The sequence below is a fragment of the Acanthopagrus latus genome, chromosome 22 (assembly GCF_904848185.1).
Source record: "Acanthopagrus latus isolate v.2019 chromosome 22, fAcaLat1.1, whole genome shotgun sequence".
NCBI lineage: Eukaryota > Metazoa > Chordata > Actinopteri > Spariformes > Sparidae > Acanthopagrus > Acanthopagrus latus.
In genome coordinates, this window is record NC_051060.1 from 17,462,332 (window position 1) to 17,482,343 (window position 20,012).

The following is a 20,012-nucleotide window of genomic DNA, read 5'->3' on the forward strand; positions in this document are numbered from 1 at the left end:
GGTGCGAGGGGCCAAGAATCCACTCAAACAACAAAAGTCATCCGACCTTCCGAGCGGCCAGATATATCCGCCAAGGCCTCGGCGCATAGCTGACATTAGTGGAAATGTTGCATTTGTGGTACACCCTGGCTCGGGGCCATGGGAAATATCGAACAACTGTCCAATTTAGACAACATCCTGTGGCGGAGGCAAAAACGGGAGCTACAAAGATGCGGTGGGGTGGCTATTTGTGGACGGCGAGTGCCTCGAAAATAGCGAGACTATTGGGTTTCAATATAAGCCCTCCTCTCTGAGCTCGAGCTTTCTGTGAATGAGGCCCGGGTTCCTATCACACCCAACCCCGCTGCTGATTTTAGAACACAGGTGTTGACCTTAGTGGAGCGGCTTGTGCTTGCAGCAGAGGAAAATGAACCCCCGAGCTCGAGCTTCTACAGTATTGGTCGCTCTGTGGCCACACAGATGCTTGAAAACTGTCATATAAGGGTCTGCAGGTCCTATATGATCACACTGATGGTCGGCTGGTAACGGCTGATAAGAAATCTTTTGATGCAAAAACTAAAAACATTACATATGTTTAGGTATAGTAAAGATATTTACTAGTATACTTGACTCAATCGCCTTGAAAGTAGTGTTTCAGTGAGATCAGTGGGATGTTTTACTATCAACTCTTTTCATTTGTTCCATTGGCAATTTTTTAAAACTTGTAACAAGCGAAAAACACATTGCTTTTTTTTGCTTTTATTTATTGAAGTGGCATTTTTCCAGCGTATCCCCAGTCCCTACACTTGAAATTATTGAGATGATCTAACTTGACAAGAGATATCGGTAATAAGCCGGCTCAGTCTGGAGACACACAGGCTCTCCTGAGTGTACGAAGGTTTAACATGAGGTCAAAATGCTGTTTTTTGGACACATGTTCTGTTCTTTTCATGAAAGAGATGGTAAATTGCCCAGTTTTAAGATTTCCTGGCTAATTTCAACATTTTCACGAGCAATTTTAGAATATACCGTGAATTAAAAGCTACAGATAGAAACTGTTTACATTCACCCTGACGCATAACTTCAAAAATGCACCAGAGAATTATTTCCTGGGTGTGTATGCGTATTTATGTCCGCAGCCTAAATAACTGCGGCGCTGTTGTATGTATGTGAAGCATTCCGGACGCACAGACTCTTATTTCATTATGTTGTATACTGACAAATAAATCAGCTTAAACCTTGAAATTTTAAATTTTGTTTTAAAACAAGATAACTGTAACCAAATGTAAGGCTTTAAATCTTGGCGAGCGAACAACCTTTTTCGCAGGGCATTATCAGCTGATGTTACTGTGAACAACCTCTCTCGATTCGTCCCTTCACACCCTTCTATCTTGTGTTACATTCAGTGTCGTTTTCCGTGTCAGGACGGTCACCTTGTGGCCACTGGAGAATTTATTGCTGAGTTTTTACGGTGCCACGATGAGAAGAGAAGAAGAAGAAGAAGAAGAAGAAGAAGAAGAAGAAGAAGAAGAAGAAGAAGAGCCCATATAACTTATTCACACTCCTCACATATCATTGACCGCGCGTCACCAACAGAAGAGTTACATCACGGTTTATCAAAGGATTCGCCACATTTGGTCGGCCGTGTTTCCTCCTCACAAAAGGCCGACCGTCACAATTCATCATGTCATCACGTAAAAATGGCTTTTGTCGGAGGGGGGCCGCCGAGCGCTTTGACAAACGCGAGCGTCACTTTTTCCTGGGCCTGTAAACGATACAATGAAACTAAAGTGAAGCTCAGGATGAAACTCAACCTTGGCTTCAGCTGTGACTCCTGCTGGAACTGCTGTTCTGACTGTACCCCCAAACCCAATAAAACACGCCCATCGTGCAGTTGCTTCCTTGTTCCTCTGTATCCCTCTCTTTCTCCTGTTTTTTTTTTTTTTTCCTCCAAAAAGGAGCCATTGACATTCGGTGTAAAATAGAGGCAGGGTGGGGTGTGGGGGGGCGTGGGGGGGGGTCTGAACAGAGGAACGGCAGGGGTGTAGGGTGTCTCGAGCCCAGTGTGAACAGCTGAGAGGTGTGATTTCACAGGCTGGCTCCCCCCTGTCAGGGCCCTGATTGGGCCGGACAGGAGGCGCAGGAGAGGCCCGGGCTTCTAAAGGACACCAACAGGTGGGAGGCCGCTTTGGAGGGGGGCGCTCCTGGCGGGATAGAAAAGGCCGATCTGCAAGGCCTGTTGTGGGCACAATCCACCGGGCCACATACGGAGGAGGATGGTCGACCGCAGGATAGCTGAGGCGAAAGGGAGGATGAAGTTCTCAGGGAGCTGAGGGGGAGTTTTGAGATGAGTTTGGGCTTTTAATGGGTGGGGAAGTGGGGGCAGCTTCAGGGACGAGGAGTAAGGCCAGTGTGAAGGCTGTTTTGTCATTTCTACAAGGTTTTCTTTTTTTGTTAGGTTTACATAAGAAGGGTTAATATTTAGCCTTTAGGGCGACAAGCTTCTTCTGTCGAGGCAAAGATCTTCCAGATTCAGATGCTGCAGCACCATGTGAGCGAGATCAGGCGTCAGCCCAGCCGTTAAATATCTTCTGTTAAGTTTTTTTTTACGATAGACACAGAGCCCCGACACCTCCGTCAGGTGAGGGTGGGAGGCCGAGGTGCGACACAGGAAAGCAACCGGGAAATTCTCCCCCACGAGGCATTTCTCGTGGCCATTTGGTTTCGGAGCTAGAAGGCGCAGGGAGTGTGTAGATCTGTCAAGGAGGTCACCAGTAGACAGTGTAGGAGACGCCGGCTGAGCCCGAGCGTGGCCTGAAGCTCGACTCCAGCTGCTCGCCACAAGAGAAAACTGCAGAGGTGGCGCAGCGGGGATTCGTTCAAGGTGAGTAAAATACAATCTGAAAATGCACTCGAGATACATTTTTTGTTCTTATTTAATGCTCATTTTCTGATCTTTTGAGAGATTTTTTTTTTTTTTTACACAGCTGCTTGGGTTAAAATGACTTGGCATGGCTTAGGAAAGAGCACAGATTGTGACCTTTGTGCGCTGGAAGTCAGAATTCGCCTCGCCCTCCGCAGTTATTTGAGTTCAGCATCACCACATTGGCACGACCCATCAAAGAGCTGCACGGGGCGGGCTATTACACAGCCTTGATCGTCTGTTTTCTGGTAACTTTGAGAGGAGAGTGCGCATTTTCTTTTCAGCGCAGAAAAGTCATATTTCCTGCTTGTGTTGGAGGACAAGAGTAAGACAACTTGCCTTACAAGTGGCAGAAAATTAGAGTTTTCCTTCTCTGTCAGCCCCCCCAAAAAAGTTACATTTCTGTGGCGCAGATGATCCAGGCCGCCATCACGTGTCCTCCCGTCATCCCGCTCTGTCACAGTTAACCATTGTTAAGCCGGGTTGTTCCTGCTCTCCTCTGCCTATGAAAGGGTGCTTTGTGCCAGAGGAGCGTTGAATCCAGTTGTTGCCCCTTGTGAGGACATGCTTCCTTATATCCCCATATTAATACACCACTTATGGAATGTAAGGAAGTGTGTGGTTTCAAGGGGACTCGAGCAGCGACCACACTGGGGGAACAGAAAAAAAAAAACATTACTGATTTCACTGTCCATTCAACTGAACAATTGTCTGAGTGTCTTTGTTTTATGAGATAGGAGGAGGAAGGGGGGGGGGGGTGTCAGGGTTCATGAGCATGTGTGTATTTGTGTGTGTGTGTGTGTGTGTGTGTGTGGCAGGACAACAGGTGAAGGGCCCGTTCCCTCTCCTTCAGCTCAGGCACGTGTGCAGTTAGCATTGCTCCCAGGGATCTGCTGATCGGGTCTCAGGGAACTTCTTGAAAAATTCCTGCCCTGCCCCAACGGCTGACAGTCAAGGAGGATTGACGGACCACAGCTGTCACCCATTATAGCAACGGCAGGACTCTCAAAAAGGGAAGAGGGGGGAGGCGGGGTGGATGCGGAGCTGTCACCGAGGGGTGAAGGTTCGCTCCCGCGGGGCCGGATTTGGAAGGAAATAGGGCGATGTCACCGGCTGTCAGGGCTCCCAAACCCAAAACCCAAAATAGGAATGATCTGCTCAGTAACATGTTGTAACTATGCATGACGTGTCGGTCAGTGATGATCTCTTTCTCTCTCTCTCTCTCTCTCTCTCTCTCTCTCTCTGCTCCATCAGGTAAGACCGAAGAGGACACCATGGCCCAAAGAAGTCCAACTTCTATATCCTCTCTCATTTCCTACTTTTCTCATGTCCTCTGTACCCTGTAACCTTCGCTCCCTTCTCCCCCCCTCCTCCACCTCCTCCACCTCGTCCTCCTCCACCCCCCCACCTCTCTCTCGCTCTGGCTCTTGCAGCTGAAGCAACACGCCTTGCTGTGGCTGGTCAAACGGAACCAAGTCAGGTGTTTCTGTGAGGTTTGGTCCCCTTCAACCAGCTACTGCGTCGTGAATTCAGTCAGCCAGCAGACACCGGCGTGGAAATCAAAGGCACAGCGTACTTTTAAGAGGCGGTAGTCTGTTTCGAATGATAGATCGTTTCTATGCTTTGAGTGTCTCGCTGTTGGTTGTTTTTCCTGTATGGCGATGGATGTTAATAAAAGACTGATGACAACGTGCGGTGGTGAATTGAAATTTCTTCCAATGCGACAAATTCACAGTTACATTTCCTATTATTTTTTAACGTGCATCCATCTATTACCATAATAACTGTATAACAAGTGGTATCAATGGATGTCATCGCTATGACTTTTGTCCACCCTTAAACAAATGCAGTTCAGTTTTAGCCAGTGTATTTAAAAAGGCAGCAGAAAATGTGCTTATTTTTTAAAATAGATTCTTAAATAGATTTAAATGAACTTTATGTAGTTATAAGGGTTAGGTCTGACTAATGCAGAGAGGTTAGCCATTTATAGCAGTACGTGAAGCCTTTTTCAGATGTATGCTGTTCCTCATGAATGTGATGGAAATATTAAAAACAAAGAAAAGTTCATGACTTATGGCTATCAATATCAACACACGTGCATAGGTGACACAAAAAATCTGGAGTCTCCTGACAGACGATTCATCATCGGCCTGTGTGTTTGTTTGTTTCTTGAAAGTAACAAGAGTAACAAGATCTCTTGGCCCATCCCAAGTCAAATGACTGCACATACTGTATCCATCCAGAATCTGACAGTGTACCCTGAATCTAGGTCAGGAGGAGTCAGAGCCAGGGATCAAATCCATGATATTTCCTACAATGATGACGACTATATTAAGCGATGTTTTGTATTTTTTTTTATCATAATGTGCCACCTAAACAAGACAGCCAGGGGGTTTTCCTGTAAAGAAAAGCCTGTCCTGTTACTACTGAAGCCCAAATTCCACATCCATCTCTATCATCTGTCACATTCATTCACTCATTATGTGGTGATTTGCTAAAAAGATGTCTGCAAATGCCCAAAATAAAAATAAAAACAATAATCAAACAGTAATATGTGGTAAGCTAAGCTCAAGATGGTCCTAAAAACAGTGAAGTTATGGCTGACTATTTAATATTGACCCTTAGTTAGAAAAAAACTGACCAGTTTAGGGCTATGGAGGGAATCAGGTGAATTAAAATGATCTATAATTATCATGATAGGCCGACTGTAGATTATCTAGGTTAATAAAAGTAACTTCTACGAATAATGTCATGATCAATTTAATCAAAACTGTGCAGAAAGTTCTCCACAAATGGGTGTAATGAAGTAAAATAAGCAGAAATCCTCTACAGATGTGGATAAAAGTCGTAAATATCAAATATACACAAATAAAACTGACCTCGGTGTGCAGGCAGATGTTCTGAAGGTGCGTCACATGGTGTCGAGGTGTAATATATTCAACATAAGCCTCAAAAGTAATGACGGCAACAATAATAATTCACTTCAGAAACATATTGAAGGCTAATTAATTAAGAGGTATGGTTGTTGTCGACAGCGGGCTGGAGCTCGGCCACGGCCGGCTCACTCCCCTCTCCCTAAATCAACCTGCCTGAGCCGGAGGCGGGAGCAGCGCCGCGCTCCTCCTCCTCCACCACCAGGGGGCGACGTGCGTTTCCCGGGACGGTAGTTTGTGCGAGCAGCAGCAGAGGAAGTGGAGCTGCAGCGTAAACATGGCCGACGCCGGAGAGACAGGTGAGCTCGGGAGTGTGTAACAGCTGGACTTTACTTCTGCCTCCCGGTATTTTCATCACTTCCCACCTGTGTTTGGCTACGAAATACATTCCGCTTATAATTCCCGTTTTTGTTGTCGTTGTGCTCGGCTCGTAGAGGAGTTAATAACCCGATGCTAGCCGCTAACGTTAGCATTTGAGACGAGTCAACGGCACCGCTGAGCTAGACAGAGAGTAGTTAAACGGGAGGCATCGCGATGTTATTGCATCAGCTTTTCAGGTGGTCTTTTATGAAGCAAAAACGACGTGCTGTGCCTGATTTAAAGTGTCTGTGCCGTGCAGGGGATGGTAGCCGACCGGTGTCGTTAGCATGATGCAAACCCATCAAGTTCAGTGACACACTGTACTGACAGCTAACAACATCACCAAAACTGAAGGACCGATTGTTGAATAGTGGCTGGTACTGTCATTACCGCCCATTATAAATATATTTAGATAGAAAAAAACAGAAGTATGAGATGAACTGATGTAATCGTACAATCATCTGTTGGTTATTTTACAGAAGGACCTGGAAGGAAAGATGACATTATTAAAGCCAAGGTATGTGTGTTGGTGAATTTCGTCGCAGTCTCATTCAAGTTGGGCTTGGTATGGTGGTGTTCTCACTGACCCCAGTTCTTGACGTGTGCACTCAACAGCAAGAAGGCAAAGAGCTGACCAAAGAGGAGAAGCAGAGGCTGAGAAAAGAGAAGAAACAGCAGAAGAAGAGCAAAGAGAAAAAAGATGACAAGGCTTCACGGGACAGCGAGAAGGAAAAGAAGTCCGTCAGTGCAGCTTCTCCAGCTCCCCAGCCCCCAACACAACCTCCAGCGCAGAAAGGTGCATGTTATATAGATTCTACAGATATTTATTTCTCGCTTGACCAATAGCTGGAGGCTGACAGAAAAGTTCTGTCCGATCACAATCCACCGCTGTAATTATTGAAGTCTGTCGTGTCTCCCTCAGCTCCTTCAGCAGCACCTGCCCCCGTTACTGTGCCTGCCTCAGAGGCTCCTTCCACGGCGGACAAGCCAGCTAAGAGCAAAGCAGAGCTGAAAGCCGAGAGGAGAGCTCGGCAAGAGGCTGAGAGGGCCTCCAAAGGCAAGAAGGGGGATGTGGGGCCTCAAGCTGCTCCGGGCAAACCTAAAGTACCACCTAGTGAGCTCCAGCCAGGTACTGTAACACCCTGGACCCTCATGACAGTCTGAAATTATACATTTGATAACGTGGAGAAAGTCACACTTTTCACTGATGCATTTTCAGTTGTGAAGAGGCTCCCAGAACACGTCCAGGTGGACAACCCGGAAGTTTTAAAGAAGCTGGCAAAGAAACTAGAAAGACAACAGGTAAAGCTACTTCTCAGTATCTTGATGATAGCACGCTTTGTCTGATTTAGGACGGCTTGCCTTGACATAATGAGCTGCCAGGGAAATGTTGTGAGCATGCCATGTGTCAGGATTTCGGGGTAAATCGTGTGCACAGTAACCATGGATTCATTGCATTCTTATCAAGCCATAAAACAATCTAAAATGTATGAGAAATTGCCTGAATCATGGTTGTTTTATTCAGACACATGTTACAAATATGTTAAAATCTATTTTAATACAGTAGTTTATACTTTTTCCCTACTAAGTGTTTGGCTATGTATAACAAGTACAGATCTCAAAATAATATTAGAGTACAGTAGTATGTTAATCATGTTCTGTCACTGACCTCAGCTGCATGTGATTGAACCTAATGTTTCTTTCAGACACCAGAATACAATGCTGCTACAAAGGTCAAGGTCTGACTTTCTTAACCGTGTGCCATTGACATTTGTCCAATTTTGTTCTGTTTGCTAACCTTCATTGTTACTGTACTCCAACGTCATTCATTAAAATGAAAAGTTAAGGGCGCAGCCCGTCTGGTTTATTGAGATGGAGGTGGGATGTGTTGGTTTGAGAAGTTGGTAACTTGTTTATTGTTTCTTGTTGTTGTTTATGTTTACCTACAACACTGAGCTGTTTGGTTTGTTTCTGTTTGTACGGTTGCACTCCAAACTGCTGTGGTTGTGTTTGGAGAGTATTTACAACAAAATTGTACACAGTCAGAGTTAGATTTGTTGTAAATTTTATATGAGAGCAGCTATACGTGAGTAGTATAGGACTTTGGCTCTGTGGTGATTTGTATTTTTCCTTGTGTTTGATTTAATTTTACTTACAAACGTAGCTGTATATTGAATTACGCTGTGCTGTGACTGTTAACCTCATCATCTCAATTAGTAACCTTTTGAATTACTGGTGACTGATGGCATTGGATTCTAATCTGCTTTATTTCAGATCCCACTGCGATCAGACTACGGCTACAAAGTCAGCCTGTTTTCTCATCTCCACCAGTACAGTCGCAAAGCCCCTCTAACGCAGCAACTCGGGTAAACTGACAGTATAACATATTTGTCTGACAAGAGTTTGATTCATGTAAATTACCTTAAAGCTCGCTGATTGTTACGGACTGTTTTTGTCTGTTGCAGCATTCCCTCCACGGTGATTCATCCCGCTATTGTTCGACTGGGTCTCCAGTATTCACAGGGTATTGTAGCAGGATCCAACGCCCGCTCTGTCGCCCTGCTGCATGCCTTCAAACAGGTACAGCGCTCAGACTCTATGTAGTCCATGTGCTTTACACTAACAAACAAACAAGAAAGAAAGGTTTGTTTTGTTTCTGTTTGCACATTTAAAGTGCAAGATGTTGAAATATATTGTTCACACACACAACGCTTTAAATGTGGTTGTTATGTTGCTGTTTCTATAAAAAAAGAAATGTGTTGGCTTTTGAGTTTTGTGTACTCTGTACACCTAAACTCAATTAAGACCCAACACTATAATCCTAATTTCAGCTGTTCATTCTTTACAGTATATTTTGCCTCCTTTATCCTATCCTTATTATATTCCAGCTTTTCATATTACTTAAGTTGCTTCTCCATGTTAAGTTAAGCCTTTCAGTGCATCTCCCAGCCACACAGTCCAGCTTTCAGCTTTTTTGAGCTCCTGGCTGTCGATTGAGTAATGCAGTTTTGCATCACATTTTCTGCAACCAGCACTCAGTTCTGTAATAGGTTTTTGCATTTTTATATTATAAAATATTATATAATATTTTGACAGACTTAAAGAACTATATTTTCTCTCCTCAGGTAATAAGGGACTATACTACACCTCCAAATGAGGAGCTTTCTCGAGACTTGGTTAACAAGCTGAAACCTTATATCAGGTACAAAAAATGTACCAGTTTTAGTCATGTATCGTTATTGGTTTATCTTTAATGAGTGCTAGAATTTAGAGGGACTGTTGTCCTTATTTGCCATGCTACATATTTGATAAATTAGCTGCTTAATGTTACAGTTGAACTCACAAAGTTATTCCTTTTGTCTGATTCTTCTTGCAGTTTTTTGAATCAATGTCGCCCTCTGTCAGCCAGCATGGGAAATGCCATCAAATACATCAAGAAGGAGATCTCCAATATCCCCAGTCAATGCAAAGAAGAAGAGGTTATTGTCACACTTGTTTGTCTCATAAATGAATCAGAGGTCATATAAGATCAACATATCCTACAGACATTCACTGTCTCTCGCTCTCTCTGTTTAGGCAAAGCGCAAACTGCTCAACTGCATCGAGTGCTACATTAACGAGAAGATCGTCCTTGCTGCTAAAGCTATTGCCAAGTACTCAATAGAAAAGATCAGCGATGGAGATGTCATCCTAGTTTACGGATGGTGAGCCACTTACAGCTGACATGCAGGGGGAAAAAAAATGAGTCAGCTGTTGCATAAGCAGTTCCCTAGGAAAAAAAAAACATTGCTTAATGTTATTGCTGAAAATGCGACCCTTACAGTGTCCTGCCTTAAATCTTATTTTCAAACCACTCAACACTTTCTCTTCCCTTTTTCTTGTCTCGCCCCTTAAACTCCCACCTTCCTTCCACATTCTCCTCTACCACACTATCTTTAATTTCCAGCTCGTCTCTGGTCAACCACATCCTGTGCGAGGCCTTCGAGAAAAACAGGAAGTTCCGTGTGATCGTGGTGGACAGCAGGCCTCGACTGGAGGGCCGGGAAGCCCTGAGGCGCCTGGTTCAGAGGGGCATCAGCTGCACCTACGTCCTTATCTCAGCTGTGTCCTACATCCTTCCAGAAGTAACAACAACATTATTGACACATTGAAGCGTCATTAGTACATCTTTACCTTTTTTTGTGTGGATATGTCATATAATGCCTTGAACCTGGACCTCGTAGGTATCGAAGGTGTTCCTTGGTGCTCACGCTCTGCTGGCCAACGGGTACGTCATGTCTCGCGTGGGAACGTCCCAGATCGCTCTGGTGGCCAAAGCCTTTAACGTGCCTGTACTGGTGTGTTGTGAGACCTACAAGTTTTGCGAGAGGGTGCAGACGGATTCCTTCGTGTCCAATGAACTAGGTATGAAAAAAATAGCTCATTCATTCTTTAACAACAAATGCTGCGTTTGTTCTGTCCTACTTCTGCTTTAATTTAATGACATTCTTCTTCCTCTGTCCTTTCCAGATGATCCCGATGACCTCATTGTGACCCGTGCAGGGACGACCCAGCTAGAGCACTGGCAGGAAGTGCCCTCACTTGGCCTGCTTAACCTGGTGTACGACGTGACACCGCCTGACTTCGTGGACCTAGTCATCACAGATCTGGGAATGATCCCATGCACGTCGGTCCCTGTGGTGCTGCGAGTGAAAAACGTGGACCAGTGAACGACCTCACGCTCACATCAGCCTGAGCTCGGGAGGCGGTTTCTCTGTGTCAGGATGGGGGAAGTTTGTGTGCACGAATGCATGCACACAACACACAAAATATCGTGCTTTTAGCATGCAATAAATATATATCTGAAATGGCATACGCTTTTTAAACTGAGTCCATGTGTGTTTTTATGTTAGGGCTGGATAATTACAGAGATTTGAGGATGGTGGTTCTGTTGTTTTTTATTATCCGGTAATGCCAACATGTTTGAATAAATCCATGTTAGGATCTGTTTCTTAACAGCACAACATCTAATTGCCAGCATTTAGAGCAGAACAATTCCACTGTGGTTCGCAACACACTCAGCCACAGCATGCAAATTGTGCAGAATTGGTTCCCTAATTACAGTAAGAGCTGCAATATGTCAAGAGAAGTTTTATGGCTCGCATCAATTCTTCAGACTAGTTTTTAATAACCTGATCAATTTAACAGGATAAAGAAGAGTAAGACATTAAGGTAGTAAAACCTGTTTTGGCAAAGGTACTTCGATTATTTATTGTTATATCCACAAAGTCACGCACACTGACATGTGTTTGATATTGGCAGAAATTGTAGTTTTTAACACCAAGGGGAAAGCAATAACTTGGAAGAAGCAACATTTTATCCACAGATGCACTCTCTTTTTCCTCTAAATAGTTTTTTAGCAAATCTAATAGCTGATTTAATGTGTAACATATTAAAACTGCTTATGACGCTGAATGTCTTTGCCAGTTGGGCGACGCTTACAGATTCGAAAGACGATCAAATGAACACTCTCACAATGTCGCAGTAACTCAAGCAAAGTACCATGTTTTTTAATTTCTTTATTAGAACCCTGAATCTCATCGTGATGACATCAAAACATCAACATCGAGACATTTCTAAAAATCAAAACATGCAAGATGTAACAGCAGTTGACACCTGAATGACACATTGTAGCATTCAATATAAACTTTTGATGGAGGAAAAAGAAAGCTCAGTTTAACTTAGAATTTGTATCATCCACGTCATGATTCATAAAGTGAGCTTGACTTGGTTTACTCCGAGAAAAGCACATGTTAAACATGCATTAAAGCAAAATGCCCTCCAAAAAAACTACAACATTTTCTGAAATACACTTCAACGCATGCAGACACATATTCAGTGCATGTTTGGCACAGTCAACAGCAAGACAACCTTCAAAATATTCTTAAAAACACCCTCTTCATTGATTTCTCGTGTCAGTTGACTACATTTCAAATGATAATTTAAGTGTTAACTGTGGTACCATCAGAAATGTAAAACTTGGAGCAACACATGTTCTAATTTTCTCTCTAGAATTGCACTGAAAAAAGTCAGTTCCCCGTTAAAATGTAGCTGCCCCACAAGGGTGTAAAACAGAATAAAACATAATGTCTAAAACCAGCCTGGGGTCGCCTCAGACATTGTGTCAGCATTTTCCCTTTCAGAACAGTCAGTAAATCAAGCGGCGGCAGTTCGGCGTCAGAGCGACTTGGCCTTGCGTCTCTGTGTGACCCACAGCAGGATGGAGATGACAACCGTGGACGCCCCAAGAGGCCCGAACACCTGGAGGGCTGGAAACTCCCCCTGTTGACAATAAAAATAAAGCACTCTTCAGATAATAAGAAGATTCAAGTGCACTGATAATCAATGTCGTAATGAAGCACATAAATAAATGACTCAAATGAAGCTCCGTGCAGAACTGACCTCCCGCAGACACTTGTATCCATGATGGTTGCCAGCACAGCTGCACTCGAAGAAGCCGGGCCCGTCGGGAGCACAGAGGGAGTTCTCCGGGCAGCTAATGGCTGAGGATTGTTGATAATTGTGAGATGAACAGATGTCACGTTCAACCAGAAGGCAGTTTAAGATTTTATGCGTCACAATGGAAGATTAACAGATGGGAACTCACACAGCTGTCCAGTCTGGTTGCACATACTTTTCTGGCCCTCACAGAGACGTTTTCCCTGTCTGACCTCCACCTTTCCCCAGGAGGTGTTGCCTCCCGGACACACTATGTCCTGCGGCAAAATCCTATTACAGAGACACAAAAATAGAGTTACAAAGACGTGAAACTAAACTTCATATTCATGAGCAGCTGTCGTAGCTTCGGTGCAGGTTTGGGAATGATGTACTTACAAGTGATTCAACTCGATAAATCCTTGAAATGCTGTGTCACTGACGTTGACAATGGGATTGAGTGAGAGGTCTCTGCAAAGCAAACATTTGTAAAGTAAAACACTCATGAAAGGGCAAAACTCCATATAATTATTAATAAACAAATAAGATATGTCTAGTCTGTCCTGATACTGGAATGTTTTTTTTACTTCAACTATTTTGGTTTTGGTCCTTGCCAGCAGGAGAGATTAAAGTTTTTTTTCTTTTTTGCTGCTGGGAATAGAAACTTTCCTAAACTCCTGCTGCCTAAGAATGTCAGTGTTGACTTAATCACAGTCAGATCACTCTGGGAAATGCTTGTTTCAGCAGTGCAGAAATCTACAAGGTATCAAGAAAAGGGCCCATAAAATCATGCAGAATCAGAACGCACAGCAGTGATGAGCACAGGTCTTTTGCTTTCCTGAAAAAGAACTTCACAGAGACGTCTGCTTTTTTTCTGTCTGTACACTATAGTGTGGGATGCAGACCTGTATTTTACTGTACATACACCATTAAAGCTGTTGATGCTCCCTGAAGATCCCCGACGTGAGTTAATGAACAATTGGACAGATCCAACCTGACACAAACAAAACAACAACAACAACAACAACAACAAAACATGTTGAAACATTAACAGAATAAAAACCCCTTAACATTATGCAGAAGTATAAACACTGTTCATACTAAACAGGGACGGTGCCAGCACTGGCATCCCAGGATACATGGTAAGAAACTCCGACTGATAACAAAGCAGACAGACTGGTTGTTCAACCAACAAATATGCAGGCCTTCCATGGCTCCTCCTAAGCTCTTGTGAAAAGGTTGTAAATAATATGATCTGCTAAACGGAGGGTGTGGGAACAGCAACACAGTAGCACAAATTAAGAATAGTGACACAGTTCTAGTGACCTTTGGCTGCCAAAGAAGGTTATATTTTTGTGTTGATTATTACCTTTCCAAAAAAAAAAAGGAAGCTATGTCTCCTAATTATCATATTGACAACAAATATAACCAAGTACAAGGGATCTATAAAGATAGAATTCTTATTCATAAATAAAAAACTTTTTGTCTAAACTAATTTGTGTGTTTGTTTTTGCACTTTTTGCCCCTAAACCTTTTCATTTGTTTATTCCATATGTATTTATTTGTACACTGTTTGTTTACTTTTACCACATCTTATTATCCAGGGCCTTACACAGTACAACTTGTAAAATACAACAAAATAAAACGTCATAACCATATGTCCGGTAGACACTGAAGGCAGCATTAATTTCCTACCCGATGATGCGTTCAGGGTCGCTTGTGTTTTCATTTTTCAAGCAGCAGCGCCCGTCTATCCGACCGGCGGACGAGGAGCAAAGCTGACCCACCTCGGTGCCGTTCAAGACTGTGCCGCTGCAGAGCTCACATACCTGCGACAACAAGTCGGTACTGTCACATATTGAAGTTAAAATGAGGGTTATATACAAAAACACTCCCACTCATCCTCGCTGGCACCTACAGCTACTGTACATCCACCAAAACAAGCGTCTCCTGAAAGATAATGTGGATACGATGCGGCATTCACGAACTGTGGTAAAGACCCCTGCTGTTATATCGCCAAATTCAAGTCTTACCTGCAGCTCGGTCAGTTGGTAACTTGCGTAAAAACATGAATTCAAGATCAAAATAAGCACGGCAGGTTTCAGCTGGCTGCACCCAGCTTTCATTTTCATCGACTGAAGTCATATGATCCTACTGTAGCGGACATGTGACAGGAAGCAGGTCCAACACTTGACAACACTTTCACATAGCAGCGCCTCATTCTGCGCTGCATTTACGCATAGGCTCGATTTGGATCTTTTATTGAAGCCTAGCGTTATTTGCTTATGTAGCCTAGTGAACAGGGTACAACTGTATTCAAAAACATCGAGTAAGCACAAACTTTTTTATTTGTGCAATTAAAAAAAAAAAATCTGAATATGTTCAAATAATACATTTAGCAACTAAGCCTTCTTTTAATTCCACGTTTAAATGCAAGGGATAAAATAAAATAAGCATCCGAGCATTTATATATTTTTTTCTAAAAATATATTTCATGTGGCACACAAAAAAACAGTCAAGGCAAATTATAACATCACATGTCCAATTTAATAACATTTCTGAAACTGTTGACAAGCTTTAGACGCATTTTTTCCCCTCCGACTTTAATGAATTCTGACTGCGCTTTCACTGTCACTTTGGGTTGCGCCAAATGAAGTGGGGTCTTCAAGTTAGACAGTTGTACGAGATTCAAAATAAAGATGAAAAAATGTTTGCAGCATATTTATCAAATTATAGTTCAGCATTCTGTATTTAGTTGTTAAATATATGACGGATATTATGGGCGTGTTTTCTTAGCTTATCATAAAATGAGCGGACCCGCACCCCCCCCGGTTGAAAACAAGATGGTTTGGCCCAGAATGATTGTTGCAATGCCTCTTGATGGGCCAGTAGATACACTGAGCACAGAATGGCTTGACGGGCCCTGGTACATCTGCTTTCTCTGCCGTTTCAATCACATTTTATCTATGAGTTTCCTCCGTCGCCGCATAGATTTCTCTTCGGCCAACGCAGGAGACGGAAAAAAAACAAGCTAAACTCCAACAAGTGCAACTGTCTCCCCCTCTTATTTCGAAACGTTTTGCCAACGGCTGCGCGACGCTGTGTTTGTTTGCAGGGACCAACTGCAACCTTTTATCCGGGAACTTCATCTGGCTACCGCTAATGAGTAGAGTTACCTGTGTACGCCGAAGCCCATGGTCTCACAGTAGGTGTTTTTCTTAAGTTACCGCAAATTGCTTAAAAGTGTCTGAAAGGGGGTTATTTTAACGCCAATAGTGGAGGTGTAATTACTTAACACTTGCAACATGGCTGCTGCGGGAACGGCAGCGAGAAAAGTTTGACACTGACGTGGGAGAAGTTTTATGCGGATGCCAGTTGGTACGTGAGTTGCTGGCCCGATATTAAAGCCGTCGGTAGTAGTCCTCCCCTCCAGCCTGGCTCTGCTCTACCCGGACTTACAGAAACCAGTGGATGAACAGTGCTAGAGCCCCCTCCTCCTCTGTAGTCACCGCCGACAGTCACTGCAGTGGACTTGGTGAGCAAACTGTGGTGTCTTCTTCTCCATCGCAAGGCTGTAGTGGTGGTGGTGGAGGTGGTGGCGTTTGAGGACTTGTCGTCGGGCGGTGATTCCAGCAAAAAATGCATTTCTCCATACCCGAGACGGAGATTCGTTCGGGAGAGAATGGATCGACCTATGTGGTGAGCATGATATACATAAATGTGTGTGTGTGTGTGTGTGTGTGTGTGTGTGTGTGTGTGTGTGTGTGTGTGTTTTGTTTTGTTTTAACCCGCTTGCACAGTCTGGGGTTTTTTAACGCAGCTTTTGCCCCACAGGTCGGGTTAATGTCAATGCAGCACGAGTTCCTGTGTTTACTGTGTAAGACATGATCCGATGGCCCGAGCAGAGATGTGTCACAGGAAAAAAAAAAAAAAAAAAAGCTGCCTGCTGCAATAATGAACATCAGCACTGGCCTCAGTTATACCTCAAAATGCTAATTTGTGTCTCTCATGTAATGTCTGTGTTTCATTTGGGTGCAGGCTAAATCAGTTACAAAGACTGATTCAGAGAACTGAAACGTGAGGAAGTTGAGCAGAAGTGTTTTGTTGTAGTTGTTGTTGTTGACTTAACAGTACTTCCTGCCTGAATAAGCAGGGATGAAGCCTCTGGTCTTCTCTCATTGGATTTTATTTTTAGTAGATGATGTTATGTGGCTGCAAAATGTTGCACGGTCATGGTGTGTGAGAAGTTGGCATTAGTTGTCATTTACAGTCAAAGCCGCCTGAGGTGGCCTGATTCATCACTTCAGGCACAACAGAGTCCCTCTTTGTTTCAGAGGCTTGACTCGGCGCTTAAATTCCTCCTGAGATTTGCCACCGTGATATCAAAACGCTCCCTTTTATTTAAAGACAAAAACAGCCCAACATCACTTTAATGGGGGATTATTTGTAAGACCCCGAGTTGGAAAGCATTAAAAAGTTTATTAAGATAATCAACAGAATTTGAAGTAATGGCATTTTTGACATTTCCCAGACTCCCTCATCCCTCCCACATACTGCGTGGAATGATGGCGCAGATTTGGGCCAGTTTTGGTTTATTCGGTTTGCTTCTCGCTGACAGGAGCGGACCGCGCACTTAACATCATTCCTTGGCAGTATATGGACCAGATGGACCTGGTGTGGGCCAGATCAGGCCTGCAACAATTTTGCTGTCTGGAATGTATTCTGTTGCAAAAGCATCTGCTGAAGTCGGCATGCTAACCAGCTTGTCCTAGTCCAAAGCTCCAGTGCACCCAGTCCGAACCGCTAGCTGCACGGCTAACTGAGCTAACTAGCTGTAGTTTGCAGCAGTGAGCATCTACTTTGGTGACATGTTATTCCCTTTTTGTTTCGAGAATGAATTTCACAGGTCACCAAAAATTATTCCATTTTACACATGTAACTACACTGTCAAGTTCAACAGCTAACAGTTACATATAGTCTAAAAAGCATTGTTCCAAAACCAGTATATGTTGTACTCCAATACTGCCTTAAATGCTGGAATTGGTTGTTTGAAATATTTTCTGACGGCTCGTGTTTTTTTCTCCTTTTCTTGTGTTGCTTGATCATTAAGTAAACGGCATCGGTGTGAATGTGTATTTATTAACAGGCCTGTAAACCAGACCTATTCATGCACACAAGTCATTATGTTGCTAGGGAACAGCTTGGGTCCAACCTATTTCCTGTCAGTTTAGTTATGGATATGATATGAACAAACACAACATCATCGCCTTTGAGAATATATAGTTTTTATTTGAAATAGGATTGAGTATGTTTTATAGGAGGGCGAAGCAATCGCTTTAATGTTCACCAGACACTTTTAAATAACATCTGCAACATCAGATTTCCATGTGACATCACACTGGCTGTGTCTCAATGTCACACACCTGCAAATTCTCCATCTTGACTCCATGTGCTCCAAAGATGGAAAGAAAATATTGGAATAAGCTCATTAACATTTGAACATGTCATTGTGTTCAGTGTCACAGCTGCCTCAAGAATTTTGCTTTGGATCTAAACGTAGTCAGTAACAAACAGTATTATATGTGCAGGGATTTCGATATAATATACTTTATTTCCCTTCCCCTACTCTCTCTATATTTCTCTCTCTCTCTGAAAGTCAATACATTTCTAAATTGAGCATTTCAGGTGCCATCTCTGGCTTCTTTCCACCTGGCTGAGCACATTTTCAGCCTGTACTGCAGTGGCAACTTTAAAGCGTCAGTTTTTCACCTCTCAGCTGGCAGTCCTGTGACTGTCACTGTGACCTTCCTGTTACCAGCCTACAGGAAGGGACTTTGCTTGATTGTAATACTGAGAGATGGGCTGTGTACCTTGGAACCAGTTCGCTACAGAAAACTGCAGAGTTTGCACAGGGCTTTTTAGAATAACAACGGCTGCAGTTTTCTTTTGTTTTACATGTGGTACAGTTCCTATGCTAGCACAGACAAACAATTTTCTTTTTAGAGCTCCAACTTCCTCTTGTTGAGGAAGTTAAATACATTTGTATTGGTCAATCTGATTCAAATAATATATTATAGTGTGTTTTTGGGTGTGTAAAGTAGAGATAGATGTTGGTGCTGCTCTAAGTGTTGGTGACTCATTGACCTTAGATGAGGAACAGGTTAGGACTTAGATATCAGCAAGCTCATCTGTTTTGGTTTATGGTTCTGCAAACCACTGAAGTCACACTCAACAGCATACCTTTATCGGTCTGAATCCAAAAGCAAGTAATACGAATAAACAGCAGGGTTGTTTCTTAAAAGGTCCTCGGATAAACAACTATCTTAGAATTTGTCAGACTGAAGCTGATTTAATCTGATACAGATTTCATATTATGTGAAAGGAAGGAGCTTGTGTTAAGGAGAAACCTGGATACAGTGTCAGAGGTAGAGCTGCAATGATTAGTGGGTCAAAAGATAATTTATGAGTAACTTTTCTGATTAATGAATTTATAATTTTTTCATGCAACAATGTCAGTACATTTGCTGTTTCTAGCTTCTTCAATAGAAGTATTTTCTGCTTTTCTTTGTCATTCATTTTTATAAATTGGATTTTGGACTGCTTGTTGGACAAAATAAGCTATTTAAAGACATGCCTTTAGGCTCTGGGAAACTGTGATGAGCATTTTTTTTTCTAATTTCTTTTGACTTTTATAGACTTAATGTTCATGCCTATGATTTCTTGGGTATGAAATTAACTGGAATTTCAAATAGTGTCCGTTGGCCGAGCTGCAAACTCCCAGATTAGCCAGCTGCTAACTTAATGTGGGATTAAATCATTTAATCATGTGGCTCTTTTTAGACTTTCATAGTGTTCAAGTTTGATTTGATCTAATTCTGATATAGAAATTGGAGATTTTGCAGGGTTTATGATGCTCAGAGAAATTAAGATAATCAAATTATCACAGTTTACAGCCACCTTTCAAAATGTAAGCCTATGGGGTGAAGTCCTTTTGGGCCTGTTGGTGATGTTACACTTACACAGATTGGTGCATACACATATGTGTAATCAGTGCACTTCCTACTGAATTGTTGAATACCCACAACACATGTAGGTTCAGGGGTGATGGAAATTCAGCAATAAAGAGATGAGTAATGCCTGCACACTGACTCCAAACTACATACAGTACATATTTAGATTAAAGATGTGTAATTCCTCTTTGTATCTTGGTCAGGTCTTCGTCGAGTCAAAATGTTTTTGAACTCACTAAGATCCGACCTGAATCAAATTGTATGGTAATAATATATTTTTGGTTTGGAGCTAGGGTGTTGACAAGAGCAGTAGATCATAGTGGTTACTTTGAA

At 42.8% G+C, this 20,012-nt stretch overlaps 3 protein-coding genes and 2 long non-coding RNA genes across 6 annotated transcripts in view; 3 read left to right on the top strand and 2 right to left on the bottom strand.

Moving 5' to 3' along the window:
- The first annotated feature begins 2,139 nt into the window (after positions 1-2,139).
- Positions 2,140-4,586, top strand: LOC119013074. Its single transcript, XR_005072682.1, has 3 exons — positions 2,140-2,863; positions 2,967-3,150; positions 4,157-4,586. It is a non-coding gene; the product is annotated as an uncharacterized LOC119013074 (long non-coding RNA).
- LOC119013075 lies at positions 2,898-6,087 on the bottom strand. The gene is made up of 2 exons (XR_005072683.1): positions 5,782-6,087; positions 2,898-3,552 (listed from the first exon to the last, which is right to left on the bottom strand). It is a non-coding gene; the product is annotated as an uncharacterized LOC119013075 (long non-coding RNA).
- On the top strand, positions 6,029-11,049 carry eif2b4 (eukaryotic translation initiation factor 2B, subunit 4 delta). Its single transcript, XM_037087426.1, has 13 exons — positions 6,029-6,134; positions 6,675-6,712; positions 6,811-6,991; positions 7,118-7,324; positions 7,415-7,497; positions 8,470-8,561; positions 8,661-8,775; positions 9,321-9,397; positions 9,572-9,674; positions 9,772-9,899; positions 10,142-10,319; positions 10,419-10,599; positions 10,705-11,049. The coding sequence occupies exons 1-13, from the start codon at positions 6,113-6,115 to the stop codon at positions 10,902-10,904; spliced, it is 1,605 nt and encodes a 534-aa protein (XP_036943321.1). The 5' UTR covers positions 6,029-6,112; the 3' UTR covers positions 10,905-11,049.
- A 684-nt stretch (positions 11,050-11,733) lies between these two features.
- On the bottom strand, positions 11,734-16,348 carry atraid (all-trans retinoic acid-induced differentiation factor). 2 transcript variants are annotated; one of them, XM_037085568.1, is made up of 7 exons: positions 16,129-16,348; positions 14,365-14,498; positions 13,595-13,663; positions 13,069-13,140; positions 12,842-12,963; positions 12,637-12,737; positions 11,734-12,516 (listed from the first exon to the last, which is right to left on the bottom strand). In XM_037085568.1, the coding sequence occupies exons 1-7, from the start codon at positions 16,312-16,314 to the stop codon at positions 12,412-12,414; spliced, it is 789 nt and encodes a 262-aa protein (XP_036941463.1). In that variant the 5' UTR covers positions 16,315-16,348; the 3' UTR covers positions 11,734-12,411. The 2 variants fall into 2 exon arrangements, with proteins under 2 accessions (XP_036941463.1, XP_036941464.1); XM_037085569.1 differs by lacking the exon at positions 16,129-16,348 and adding an exon at positions 14,703-14,875.
- Positions 16,241-20,012, top strand: part of snx17 (sorting nexin 17) — a 29,061-nt gene continuing 25,289 nt past the window's right edge. The window contains exon 1 of the mRNA XM_037085567.1: positions 16,241-16,368. Coding sequence (XP_036941462.1) covers positions 16,309-16,368 — 60 coding nt within the window. The 5' untranslated portion in view covers positions 16,241-16,308. The remainder of the gene's footprint in view (positions 16,369-20,012) is intronic.